General features: G+C 41.8%; 1 protein-coding gene across 1 annotated transcript; it reads right to left on the bottom strand.

Moving 5' to 3' along the window:
- Positions 1-6,208: 6,208 nt before the first annotated feature.
- On the bottom strand, positions 6,209-13,057 carry LOC309356026 (vomeronasal type-2 receptor 116-like; the record flags this gene model as incomplete). Its single annotated transcript, XM_081887208.1, has 4 exons — positions 6,209-7,110; positions 8,274-8,400; positions 9,418-9,645; positions 12,896-13,057. 4 exons carry the CDS (start codon positions 13,055-13,057, stop codon positions 6,209-6,211), a joined length of 1,419 nt encoding a protein of 472 aa, XP_081743334.1.
- Positions 13,058-14,121: the final 1,064 nt, after the last annotated feature.

Consider the following 14,121-nt stretch of genomic DNA (forward strand, 5'->3'; position numbering starts at 1 on the left):
CAGAGCACCTGGTTTCAGGAAGATCTGAATGGGTGTGGAAATAATAGTGGATTAGCCAGGCCATGGGGGAAAATGGAAAGGCTGGTGTTCCATTATGCTCCAGAGAAGGGAATGTTCTAAAGTATAGAAAATGCCTTGCATTAAAAGGTGGTCAGGTCCAGCATCTTGACTAACAAAAGAAGGAAGAAATAGTTTACTGAGAACTTGGCCAGTGTTAACATGTGGTTTTGTGGTTTTTTGGAAGTATGATGTCCATTCGCATTGAGTACTTCCTGCTTACTTTCAGGCTGCCAGAAAAGGCCCTCTGTCTGTTTTCTGATACTGTAAACAGAACCAGGCACACTGATTGCAGTAATAACCTTTATTGCTCAATAATCAAGGAGTCAGCACATGGCACATCTGTCAGATAACCTTGTCAGTTGCAGAACCTAAAGTTCTGTCCTCTCTCCCACTCATTTATAACTCTGTCCTTGAATTTTTTTCACTGTGACTCAGCTTTCTTAATTGTTCTAGCCTTTTCTCATCCCTTCTTATCTAGCGCTGGGAGTGGAGCAGGGGAAGGAGCTGAATCAGGACTGTATTGCAGAGCAGAAGACACAGCCCCTGCTCCTACTCTATCAGCACCTGCTGCTACCTCAAGCTTCTCCCCTTCACCCTGCTGGTGATTCCTCTTTGTCCCATCAGTCTGACCTGGTTCAAAGTCCCCTTCGCCCTCAGGTGCCTCCTGGCTGCCACCACTCTTTCTCATCCAGCCAGACCATGACACTCACTGTGTGCACTATCAGGACTTACATCAGAGGATGCCTGGGTTCAGGATAAGGCCTCTTTCTTGCCTACATGGGGGATTAAGTTTTCAGATCAAAGTGATCTGTGGGGGCAGCAGGTATAAAGGGCATGTTTATTAAAACACCAAAGGAAAACCCAGGTCAGGGCTGCGTATCTTAAATAAAATGAAAATGTGATACAGGGGCAGTCCCAGAGCAGTTCAGAGTAAAGTGTGTGGCATGATAGAGGCAATGGCACACCCACTCTTTAAGAGAACCTTTTTGGACCTAGAAGCTACGAGCCATAAACTATGACCCAGTGACAGGGGTGCTAAATGGGGGGTGGGGGCTACCCATGAAAAATTTCAAGGAAGGGGCAGGGCTCCCTCAACATTTCATGGCGACCATTGTGGCGCAAACCAAAGGGCATGCTAGCATCACCCCACTTTGCCATTGTAATTGAGGGGACCCTGGCATGTCAGCATGCTGTGACTCGTGTGGAAGCCATGGGGCGTCTGCATGACATGTCAACACACCCCACAGTGTGTGTAAGTGACTACAGGACACCCTATGGCATGTACGCATGGCCTGCTGACATCACACTGCCCAGGAACCCCCGATCACAGGGGCAAGGCAGTGTGCATGTCCATTGACAAATAACCCCTTTGCGGGCAAGATCTTGAGATGGTGGTAAAAGTCCTTTTCAGTCAAGGGGCAGGCCCCCTCAATGTAAACAGAGCCTTTGACAGGGATAAAAGACACAATACAACCAAGAAATATTTCACCTGTCCGGTGCCATGCATGTAGGACATAAACAGGATCACTTGCAATACACTTGAAATTATGGAATTTGCACACCGTATGAGAGAACAGCAGGGGACATGGGTGGCGCTGTGGGTTAAACCACAGAGCCTAGGACTTGCCGATCAGAAGGTCGGCAGTTCATATCCCCACGACGGGGTGAGCTCCCGTTGCTCATTCCCTGCTCCTGCCAACCTAGCAGTTCGAAAGCACATCAAAGTGCAAGTAGATACATAGGCAAGTAGATACCGCTCTGGCCGGAAGGGAAACGGCATTTCCGTGCACTGCTCTGGTTCACCAGAAGCGGCTTAGTTATGCTGGCCACATGACCTGGAAGCTGTATGCCAGCTCCCTCAGCCAATAAAGCGAGATGAGCGCCGCAACCCCAGAGTTGGTCATGACTGGACCTAATGGTCCCTTTACCTTTACCTTTTATGAGAGAACAGAACTACCACCACAAGCATTGCAAAGCTTGACAGTTGCTTTCACAAGACAGAATTAGAACTCAAAATGATCATAAGACATTGGAGAACTGGGCCCAAGTTACAAAATGAATTTCAATAAGGACAAGCATAAGGTTCTGCACTTAGGCAGGAAGAACCAGATCCCCAAATATAAGATGGAGGAAACCTGGCTTACTAGCAGTACATGGGCAAAGGATCTACGGGTCTTGGTGGACCACAAGTTTAACATGTTGAATGGGCTGTGCATGTTTAGCCATCATATGTTTAATATCTTTATAGTAAGTTTATATAATTGCCATCTTCAGATATCTCAAGGGCTGTCACAGGGAAGATGGAGCAAGCTTCTTTTCTGTTGCTCTGAAGGGTAGGATCCAAACCAATGGATTCAAGTTACAAGAAAGGAGATTCCGCGACTAAATATCAGGAAGAACTTTCTGTCAGGAAAGGCTGATAGACAGTGGAAGGGACTCCCTCAGGCAGTAGTGGGCTCTTCTTCATTGGAGGTTTTAAAGCAGAGGTTGGATGGCCATCTGTCACGGGTGCTTTAGCTGAGATTCCTGCATTCAGAGGTTGGGGCTGGATGACCTTCAGGGACTTTTCCAATTCTACTATCGTTTAAATGTAAATGTAAAGGGACCCCTGACCATTAGGTCCAGTCGTGTCCAACTCTGGGCTTGCGGCGCTCATCTCGCTTTATTGGCTGAGGGAGCCGGCGTACAGTTCCGGGTCATGTGACCAGCATGACTAAGCTGCTTCTGGTGAGCCAGAGCAGTGCACGGAAATGCCCTTTATCTTCCCTCCAGAGTGGTACCAATTTATTTGACGTGCTTTTGAACTGCTAGGTTGGCAGGAGCAGGGACCGAACAACAGCAGCTCACCCTGTCACAGGGATTCAAACCGCCGACCTTCTGATCGGCAAGTCCTAAGCTCTGTGGTTTAACCCACAGCGCCACCCACGTCCCTTCTACTATCACATGTTCTATATTAATTAATCAAAATAAATCAAGCAGAACAATACAATAAAAATATTAGGTGTAGAAGTACAAATAGAAATACACAAAATCAATATATTTGAAAGAGATTTAAATTAGATAAGTAGAGTACTTAAGAACATTTCGAAGGCCAAATTGCATGTTGTACCATGGAAAGGGAATCCTTTGTGTCTCTATTTCTTGTGTTCTGTACATGATAAAATCCCACCAAACTGCACAGAATATTTCACGACATTCACAGACTTTGGAAACACATTTTTTTATGAGAAAATTTTTCAACTAATGCTAAACAACATATATTTTTATACAGGAGCAGGTTGCAAGTACTGTAAGGTTTTCCATATTTTGACAGCTGAAGTTCTGACACTAAGCAACATCTATATCAAGAGATGAGCCCCTCAGGTTGGAAGGCGTCCAACATGCTACTGAGGAAGAGTGGAGGACAATTACAAGTAGATTAAGAGCTGATGAAGTGGTTGGGCCAAAGCTGAAAGATCACTCAGTTGTGGATATGCCTGGAAGCGAAAGGAAAGTCCAGTGCTGTAAAGAAAAATATTACATAGGAACCTGGAATGTAAGAACCATGAACCTGGGTAAGTTGGATGTGGTCAAAAGTGAGATGGCAAGAATAAATATTGACATCCTGGGCATCAGTGAACTAAAATGGACAGGAATGGGTGAATTCAGTTCGGATGACCATCATATCTACTACTGTGGGCAAGAATCCCGTAAAAGAAATGGAGTGGCCCTCATAGTCAACAAAAGAGTCGCGAAAGCTGTACTGGGATGGAATTTCAAAAATGATAGAATGATCTCAATACGAATCCAAGGCAGACCTTTTAACATCACAGTAATCCACGTTAATGCGCCAACTACTGGTGCTGAAGAAACTGAAACTGACCAATTCTGTGAAGACTTACAACACCTTATATAAATGACACCAAAGAAGGATGTTCTTCTCATTATAGGGGATTGGAATGCTAAAATAGGGAATCAAGAGATAAAAGGGACAACTGGCAAGTTTGGCCTTGGAGATCAAAACGAAGCAGGGCAAAGGCTAATAGAGTTCTGTCAAGAGAACAAGCTGGTCATCACAAACACGCTTTTCCAACAACACAAGAGACAACTCTACGCATGAACATCACCAGATGGGCAGTATCAAAATCAGATTGATTATATTCTCTGCAGCCACAGATGGAGAAGCTCTATACAGTCAGCAAAAACAAGACCTGGAGCTGATTGTGGCTCAGATCATCAGCTTCTTATAGCAAAAATCAAGCTTAAACTGAAGAAAGTAGGAAAAATCACTGGGCCAGTAAGATACAATCTAAATCAAATCCCTTATGAATACACAGTGGACGTGAGGAACAGGTTTAAGGATTTAGATTTGGTGGACAGAGTGCCTGAAGAGCTATGGATGGAGGCTCACAACATTATACAGGAGGCAGCAACGAAAACCATCCCAATGAAAAGGAAATGCAAGAAAGCAAAGTGGCTGTCCAACAAGGCCTTACAAATAGCAGGGGAGAGAAGGCAAGTAAAATGTGAGGGAGATAGTGAAAGATACAGGAAATTAAATGCAGATTTCCAAAGAATAGCAAGGAGAGACAAGAAGGCCTTCTTAAACGAGCAATGCAAAGAAATAGAGGAAAACAACAGAATAGGAAGAACCAGAGATCTCTTCAAGAAAATTGGAGATATGAAAGGAACATTTCGTACAAATATTACCATAATAAAGGACAAAAGTGGTAAGGACCTAACAGAAGCAGAAGACATCAAGAAGAGATGGCAAGAATACACAGAGGAACTATTCCAGAAAGATATGGCTGTCTCGTACACCCCAGGTAGTGTGGTTGCTGACCTTGAGCCAGACATCCTGGAGAGCGAAGTCAAATGGGCCTTAGAAAGCACTGCTAATAACAAGGCCAGTGGAAGTGATGGTATTCCAGCTGAACTATTTAAAATTTTAAACGATGATGCTGTTAAGGTGCTACACTCAATATGCCAGCAAGTTTGGAAAACTCAGCAGTGGCCAGAGGATTGGAGAAGATCAGTCTACATCCCAATCCCAAAGAAGGGCAGTGCCAAAGAATGCTCCGACTACTGCACAATTGCACTCATTTCACACGCTAGCAAGGTTATGCTTAAAATTCTACAAGGAAGGCTTGAGCAGTATGTGGACCGAGAACTCCCAGAAGTGCAAGCTGGATTTCGAAGGGGCAGAGGAGCCAGAAACCAAATTGCAAACATGCGCTGGATTATGGAGAAAGCTAGAGAGTTCCAGAAAGACATCTACTTCTGCTACATTGACTATGCAAAAGCCTTTGACTGTGTCGACCACAGCAAACTATGGCAAGTTCTTAAAGAAATGGGAGTGCCTGATCACCTCATCTGGTCTGAAGCTTAACATCAAAAAAAAAAAAACGAAGATCAGGACCACTGGGCCCATCACCACCTGGCAAACAGAAGGGGAAGAAATGGAGGCAGTGAGAGATTTTACTTTCTTGGGCTCCATGATCACTGCAGATGGTGACAGTAGCCACAAAATTAAAAGACCCCTGCTTCTTGGGAGAAAAGCAATGACAAACCTAGACAGCATCTTAAAAAGCAGAGACATCACCTTGCCAACAAACGTCCGTATAGTAAAAGCTATGGTTTTCCTAGTAGTGATGTATGGAAGTGAGAGCTGGACCATAAAGCAGGCTGATCACCGAAGAATTGATGCTTTTGAATTATGGTGCTGGAGGAGATTCTTGAGAGTCCCATGGACTGCAAGAAGATCAACCCTATCCATTCTTAAGGATATCAGCCCTGAGTGCTCACTGGAAGGACAGATCGTGAAGCTGAGGATCCAATACTTTGGCCACCTCATGAGAAGAGAAGACTCCCTGGGAAAGACCCTGATGTTGGGAAAGATGGAGGGCACAAGGAGAAGGGGACGACAGAGGACGGGATGGTTGGATAGTGTTCTCGAAGCTACCAGTTTGACCAAACTGCGGGAGGCAGTGGAAGGCAGCAGTGCTTGGCGTGCTCTGGTCCATGGGGTAACAAAGAGTCGGACACGACTAAACGACTAAACAGCAACAACAACAATATCAAGAGAACCTGAAAGCTGAACCATCCCAAACATACAAACCTTAAAACATTTAAAACGTTATCCACTATAATGATTTTAATAGTTAGATTGTTACTTATTTCTCTTTTTTAGCTGGTCTTTTGAGTTGAGTTCAGGCTTGAAAACAATGATATAACATTTTGGGGAGAAAATACAACCCAAGATTCCAGCACTGGAGGCTAAGATGGAGAAGATCTCCACAGCCACGATGGACTTCCCTTTGGTGCTTAAGTAGGATGGAACAAAAGAAAGCCACACACTGCAAAACACCAACATGCTGAAAGTGATAAATTTGGCTTCATTAAAAGTGTCTGGCAGCTTCCGAGCAAAGAAAGCCACAACAAAGCTGACAAGAGCCAGCAATCCCATGTAACCAAGAACATAGTAGAACATGTTGGCTGAGCCTTCATTGCATTCCACTATGACTTCTTCAGGCAGAGAGTGCATGTCCAGATCCGGGAAAGGGGGGTCAGTACAGAGCCATACTATACAAGTAGTTGCCTGGATAGAAGCACAACCAAGAACAATAGAGGTGGAAAATCTTTTCCCCACCCATTTCCTCATCTTGGATCCTGGTTTGGTGGCCATGAAAGCCAGAACCACAGTGAGGGTTTTAGCCAAAACAGAAGAAACAGCCACTGAGAAGATGATACCAAAGGCAGTTTGTCGTAGATTGCAGGTCAGTAACTGGGGTCGCCCAATGAATAGCAAGGAGCAGAGGAAGCAGAGCAGGAGGGAGATGAGCAGGGTGTAGGTGAGATTCCGGTTGTTGGCTTTGACAATGGGAGTGTTTTGATGTTTAATGAAGATTCCAAACACCAAGGCTGTAGTTGCAGAAAAAGCCAGAGCTAAAAGAGCCAAACTGATGCCTAAAGGTGCTTCATAAGATAGGAAGTTTTCTTTCTTGGTGATGCAGTGGTTTCTCTCCTGGTTAGGATACCGATCTTCTTGGCACTGGAAGCAGTCATCCATATCTTGCAGTATAAAGAAATCAGGATTACAGTTATAGCATTTTGAGTCTCACTGAGATAAAAAAAATTATGGTATCGGATCAGGAAACTTTGAATTTCACTGTACTATAATTCAACGTAATTCACAGTATACATGATACAAAACATTATCTTTTTCAGGAAATTGTTAGAGTGTTAACATGTTTTGTCTTTATGGTAAGCTATTTTTGGAAGATTCTTTCCAGTGGATAATTAAATCAGAATTAAATCTAAATGATAAGCTCCATAGCTGTATGTTTGTGTTTACACGTGCATAGAATTGGAATTTGGGTGTGTTTAGAGGGGAGAAATCCCTAGTTCATCAATAAGAACTTTCAAAGCTATCTGAATGGAGAAATAATAATTAAACATTAATGTTTCACAGCTTACCAGTAGAAATGGTTTTAATTTAGGAAGTTTCATTTACCAATATTCAGAGTATTTCCTATCCCAGAAAGGTAGCTTAATGTCAATGGAAGACTAAAGGTGCTGATATAATCCAGTTAACACACCTAGGAATATGGTCAAAAAAATACTATTGAATTGAAAATTCTAGAATTTTGGTGATCAAGTAAGTTTTCAGGTGTGGAGGTAAGCAGAAGATATGCTGGTTAGCAATTTGTAAGATTGTTTTTGGTAAAACACTTTTACAGTGGTACCTTGGTTTAAGAACAGTAAATATAATTTACAAAGAATAAATGGTATTGGGGAAAGATGGAGGCAGTAGGTACTTGACGGTTGGTTGATTTTTCTCTTAGCTTATGCTCAGCTATGAAGGAGCTTTGAAAACAAAAAGGACTAAACCCTCTCTTGGGCTCAAGGGACAGAAACATATTCATTCATATATATATATATATATATATATATATATATATATATATATATATATATATATATATGAATGAATGAATGAATAATACTTGATTTTCAACTGTTGACAACCAGACAAATAACGTTTCTCTTCAGGTCTTGGGTAAGGCGTCTTATTCATATATATACATGAATGGATAATACTTGTTCAACGGTTGAAAACCAGACAAGTAAAGGTTTATCTTCAAATATTTTGTAAGGCGTCTATTTGTTCATAAATAGCTAACAAAAAACATGTTCTCAATATAGTTGATATATTATAGCATACAGTCCCCTACCTGTCTGGTTTGAAATCTTCCCTTCTGGACATGGAGTACAATCATAGCAGCAAAATGGTTTCCCCTCTTTCCTTTGTCTGCTGTAACCCGGATTGCAGTGGTCATTACACAAGGCAAGGGGCACCACCTGCCCATAAAACACAAGATATTGCATGTATTCTATTCTATTTATGTTTGTTCTTTGCCTTTTCATCAACAGGCTGCTGCATTGAAATAAGGCACCCAGAGGGTTTTTTTTTAATTAATTAATTAATAAGCGCCACTAACTTTACAATGGTTGTGACACCAATAATTCTGCATATTCAACGCAATAAAGATGATAGAATCATAGAGTTGGAGGAGACTCTAAGGATCATGTATTCCAACCCCCGGGCAATGCAGGAATATACAGCTGTCCTATAAAGGGATCAAACCTGTAACCTTGGCATTATCAGCACCTTGCTCTAACCAACTGAGCCACTCAGCCAGTAAATGGTTCAGGCAAAGAAAATGTGAATATCTACTGATATGTGTAGATTTTATGTTTTTAGAGATGAGAAGTGGCAACTTGGTTCCTTTAAAGAAATGAATCACAGAAATGAAACTAAAGATTCCTACGAAGCACAATTTTGTATTGCATGCTTTCTGTGCTTGTTGCATGTGGATGTTCTCATTATAAAACATTTATTTCATTATTGGATTATTACTTCACAGTCCACCTTAAGAAAAATGAAATCTCAAACATGGCAACAGCAGAAATACAGTGCGTAGGCAGATGTATATGGGAGCCAAAGAACACACCAAAAATTAATTATAATTTTTATTAATTTATAATTCCCTGACACCTAAAAAGTTCTTCCACAGAATGACTACAAAGGGTGTAACCCTTTGCTGCTAGCCACACTACACCAACACCCCTACCACTGGTCAACAAATCTTGGTTCAACTAAATAGTCTAGGCATTTCAAATAGTGTTTCAGGGAAGAGCTGCACAGTTTTAAACCCTGAAAGCCAAGATCCCTACAGTGACATGTAAACAAGCCATCCCTAACATACAAAGAATCAATGCAGCTAAAAGGAACTCATTCAGCAGGGTGTACATGATTATGAAACAAATCTGGTGAATATCAACCTATAGACCTCAGAAGCTGCAACTGGGTCCCACCTGGTTAAAACTCTGGTGCCATGTAATGATCTTCTCATCAATGGAGAAATCACTGCCTAGTGGTGCTTGGGGATCCATCTTCCCAACTTTCACTCTTAAGAAGGACTTATTTGGGAAAGTCACCCAGTTGATAATATCAAATCCACCTTCTAGCTCACGTTTCTCATTAAAAAAGACAGTGTCCCCCGCACTGTTGTTAAACAAGATATTCCTCAGGAAAGGTTGAAGCTACAGAGGAAGAAAGAGAACGGTAAATTGGGTAAAAGTAGAGAACACACTACAAAGCTTCTGTTTTCTCATGCTGGGATCAATTCATACTATTCATTGAACTTCCCGCTTGAGTTTTAAGGGGAGACATACCTGCCCAGATTCCATTTCAGTAACTAATTTTGTATTTCGTAATTAAGAAGCATTTTTTACCTAAAGGTAGAAGCTGCCTTCATTCAATGTAAGTAAACATTTTTACTTTTACAAATTTGCCGGGTTTATTCTGAACAACAGGTAGAAACTGAGGAAAGATCAGCAGAACACAAATAAACAGAGATAAAATATGTAATTTCATAATTCCTAGCTTCACAGCCTCCTTGCCATCTTTTTTCTCCCACACATGTTGGATAGGAGGCTTAAATTCTAATTTACAGATTTAATCCTCAATCCATATCCATCCAACCTAAGCTCAACATATCCATTCAACTCTTTTCACATAGATTTTAATACAACAAAAGCTTTTGAACTGCTTATTGAATTTCACCAAACCAATGCAAGTGTGTATTCCTTGACAAACTATGTTAGACATTACCTGGAAATATTGATTTTGAGGTCCCAGATAGTTACCAAGCACCATCTCTCCCTGTTTGGTTCTGGATGCCAACATGGCCTGCAAAGCATGTGCCACAGCATAGATGGCATTGTAGATGCTGTAGCTTTGGCTGGTCATTTGCATTTCAAAAAAAGCCCCAGGAAGGCTATCCAGCTTCTCCTCACCAGTGCAGGATTCCCCCTCCATCTCCACATCTAGAAACTGGCAACCAAATGCCTGTTGCCAGAACAACCTGATAAAGCCATCGGCCTCAGAGTGGGGATTTAGGTTCAGGAGGAAACGGTGGAACCCCTTCACCTCACTGGAATGAATGGCTAAGGATAAGGCACCATGGAAGTTTTGTACATCCAGATCTTTGTGGTATGGCTCTGAAGAGAAATCCCAGTCGGCGGTCATAACCCACACTTTGTTTATGGGACTCATACTCATCATTCTACCTATCAGTAGCAGCCATTGCAAACCTGTCTTGGTGTTTTTGTCTGCATTGACAACAAATACATTGACATTTGTTTTGCTTAGGGACTCGGCCATATTCTGACATTTCTCTATCAACCCAGTATCATCAAAACCCCTGTTGGTTACCATTCTCTCAGTGACAGCTATACAGATGCCATTCTGGGAAAGCTGGCGTGTCAACATTTTCACAAACGTTTCTCCTTTATCGTCAGCTGTGACAAATATCCCAACCCACTTCCACTGGAAATAGAGAAGAAGCTGAACAATGCCAGTGTATTGATGTTCTTCACTGGGGGCCATTTGGTACAACGAAGAAATACGGTCTTTTTTACTCACAGCTGGAGTTAATGAAGAATAGGTGATCTAGCGAAGAACAGAGGGATTTTTAAATCGCCAGGTAGGATATTTATGTTTCTTTAGGTTTTTTATTCTTGCTGAGTTCAATAACTTTCTGAGTTTAAGGATTATTTTTTGAATTTGCTTTTCCGCATCCTTTCTCCTCATTTTCCTACTCTTACCATGTCTTATAGGCAGTAGTGGCTGGTGGAGCGGGTCAGGGGAAATTATTTGGCCTCTTGTACATTGAGGGCAAAAAGGAAGGGAGAGAGGCAAATGTATTATGGTGAGTGCTGGATTGGATACTGGTGCGTTTTCATCACACCAACCTAGCTCTTCACCTCTATACCTTTCCTTCTGTTTACAGCACACATAAAATGGTGCTGGGAGGTCCGCCTTGCAGGAAAAAGAGCTGATTTCCATGTGATACTTCAGAGCAAAATTTGTAGAATCTTCTAAAGCATGGTTTGTCAAACTTTCTCATTTTTTCCTAACCACAGGGCCCACTTACATGGGTGGAAATTACTGAGGCCCATTAGACGTATGATAGTTAGCCAGAGGCAGAGTTTGGCATAATCAGCTGGAAATTCCTGACATGATTTTCTACAGATAACTAATTCATCTCTGAAAATGGTTGAATTCTTTTTCACAGTATTTTCCTTCTGAAAAAATGGGTTCCATAGCTCAGCTTTCCTCTACACTATGCACAAACATTTGTTATGGAGATTTTGTGACTCAGTTAATCTATTTTAGGGAGAATTTCCTGATCCAGGGGTTCTAAGTGGATAAAACATATGATTTTATATTTTTTCCATTCCCAGCTCCACATGTTCCTCAAAGTCATTTCATCTCACATTCTCCTTTCACACACCACTTACCGTAGATTCCGGCGTATTAGGTGACTGGGTGTATAAGACGACCCCCCAAATTGGCAGCTGCTTATATGTGGCAGCTTTGCTGGGCAGCGGCAGTGGGCGGTGGGCTCCACGCCGGGAGGAAGCTAAGCCGGCTTTGGCAGCTTCAGCAGCTTTGCTGAGCAGGAGCAGTGGGCGGCGGGCTCCGCTCCCCATTGGGAGGAAGCCGCCCAGCGAAGCCGGCTTATTATCGCTGGGCAGCTTCCTCCCAGCGCAGAGCCAGCCGCCCACTGCTGCTGCCCAGTGAACCCATATCCGACGTATAAGATGACCCCCGACTTTTTAGAGGATTTTCTGGGGTTAAAAATTCATCTTATACGCTGGAATCTACGGTATATCTTTTTCATCCATTCAACCATATACTTGCTTATGATTTTTTTTAACTCACTTATACATTTCCATTGTGTTCTGAGCTTAATATATATTTGCTAATAGATTTATTTACTAATAAATATTAAACTTTTATCCCACGTTCCAATTTCCTTTAATTCCAATACCCATCCAACTTTAACATCTCTTCCCATAAACTTTCCCTGTCTCCAAACCACATTGACAGTGATCCAACCTAAGGGTGTTGTCATGGCAAGAGAGGGGGAACTGGTCTGGCTTTGGCACTGAGGACAATCCACTGGTGGATCCCAACCTGATGTTTGAAAAAATTTGTCATACAATTTAAAATTCTGATTTCTTCATACCATACACCCTCAGTGGCCTACTAAGGGAATTGATCTTAATTTCTTCTAGTCATGGCATACTGAATGCTGAAAGAACAGGGTAGTTTTATTATTATTCTTTAATTTAATAAATAAATAAATAAGCAAGAAATATTTGTTTTAGCCTGCAAAAAAACATTCTCCTTTCCTTCTCCCCTCCCAATGCCCTGAGAATATACACTAACACTAAATCATACGCAACAGTTGTGGAGTCTTCATTCCAGCCACACTCTTCCTACCTGTAGAATCTTATAAAGCTCCAAGATGGAGGCCATGTGGCTTGAAGTTTCAGAGTCAAGGCCCCCAATGGCAGCTATCAGGTTCTTCTCAACACCACACTTGTAGTTGGGGATGGTTTTCCTATGATGAGAGATGAGGTTCAAAGTATTCCGAAAAGTCATCTTTGCTTCACAGTAGCTGTCATAGATCTGGAACCCCAAAGTGATGTTGGATAAAATGTTGGGGTTCTCGTTGACCTCATTCACTGCAAAGACTAAGGAAAGGACATGCTGGTAGTTCTTTGGCAATGCGCTGAAACAATAGAGAGATTATGCATGTGGTGGGTTTTCCTGCTTCTGTCTCTGTCTTGCTTCTGCTGGACAGACCTCATGTTTTGAAAGTTGATAAACACACACAAATGCACACATTATCTGAGGACATGCAATGAAATTGAATTTTGAAAGATCCAGGGGAGAGAAAAGAAAGTAAACACTTAGGTAAACTATGAAATTTATTCCCACAAGAGTTAGCAATGGCCAACAACTTATATGGCTTTAAATGAATATTAAAACAACAACAACAACAACAACAACAACAACAACAACAACAACAACAACAAGGGAGGTAGCTACTAACCACAGTGGCTATGTTCTCTCCCCACCATTGGAGGCACTATGCCTTTGAATCCCAGTTCCTGGGAATGGGAGCTGAGAAGACTGCTGTAATGCTCAGGACTTACTTGTGGGTTTATCGTAACCATCTGGTTGGCTGCTGTGGGATCATAGCATGGGGCTATATGGGTCCTTGGCCTTTCTTACATTTGCTAGTTCTTATGACCTCTATGTGTAGAACAGAGTGAAAAGTATGGCATATGTGGTGTCATGTAAGGTAATAAAAACTTTCTGGGATATGATATATAATGAATTGAGAAAAAGTTTAAAAGAATGTTTGTTGAAAACCTGGAAGCTTTTTTATTAGCAATTATAAGTACTGAGATTCCAAAGGATCAGAAAAGACTATTTATGTATGTGACAACAGCCACTCAGATGTTATTAGCCCAGAGGTGAAAATAAGAATAAATCCCGACTAGGGAAGAATGGTAAGCCAAGTTGATGGAGTATGCTGAAATGGCAAAACTAACTGGAAAGCTCAGGAACCAAGAGGACAAGAACTTTTAAAAAGAATGGGAGGAAATTATAATTTATTTAGGAGACCATTGTAAACAGATGAAAACATTAGCAGGATT

This window comes from Podarcis melisellensis (assembly GCF_964234715.1).
Source record: "Podarcis melisellensis genome assembly, chromosome: 13".
Taxonomy (NCBI): Eukaryota; Metazoa; Chordata; class Lepidosauria; order Squamata; family Lacertidae; genus Podarcis; species Podarcis melisellensis.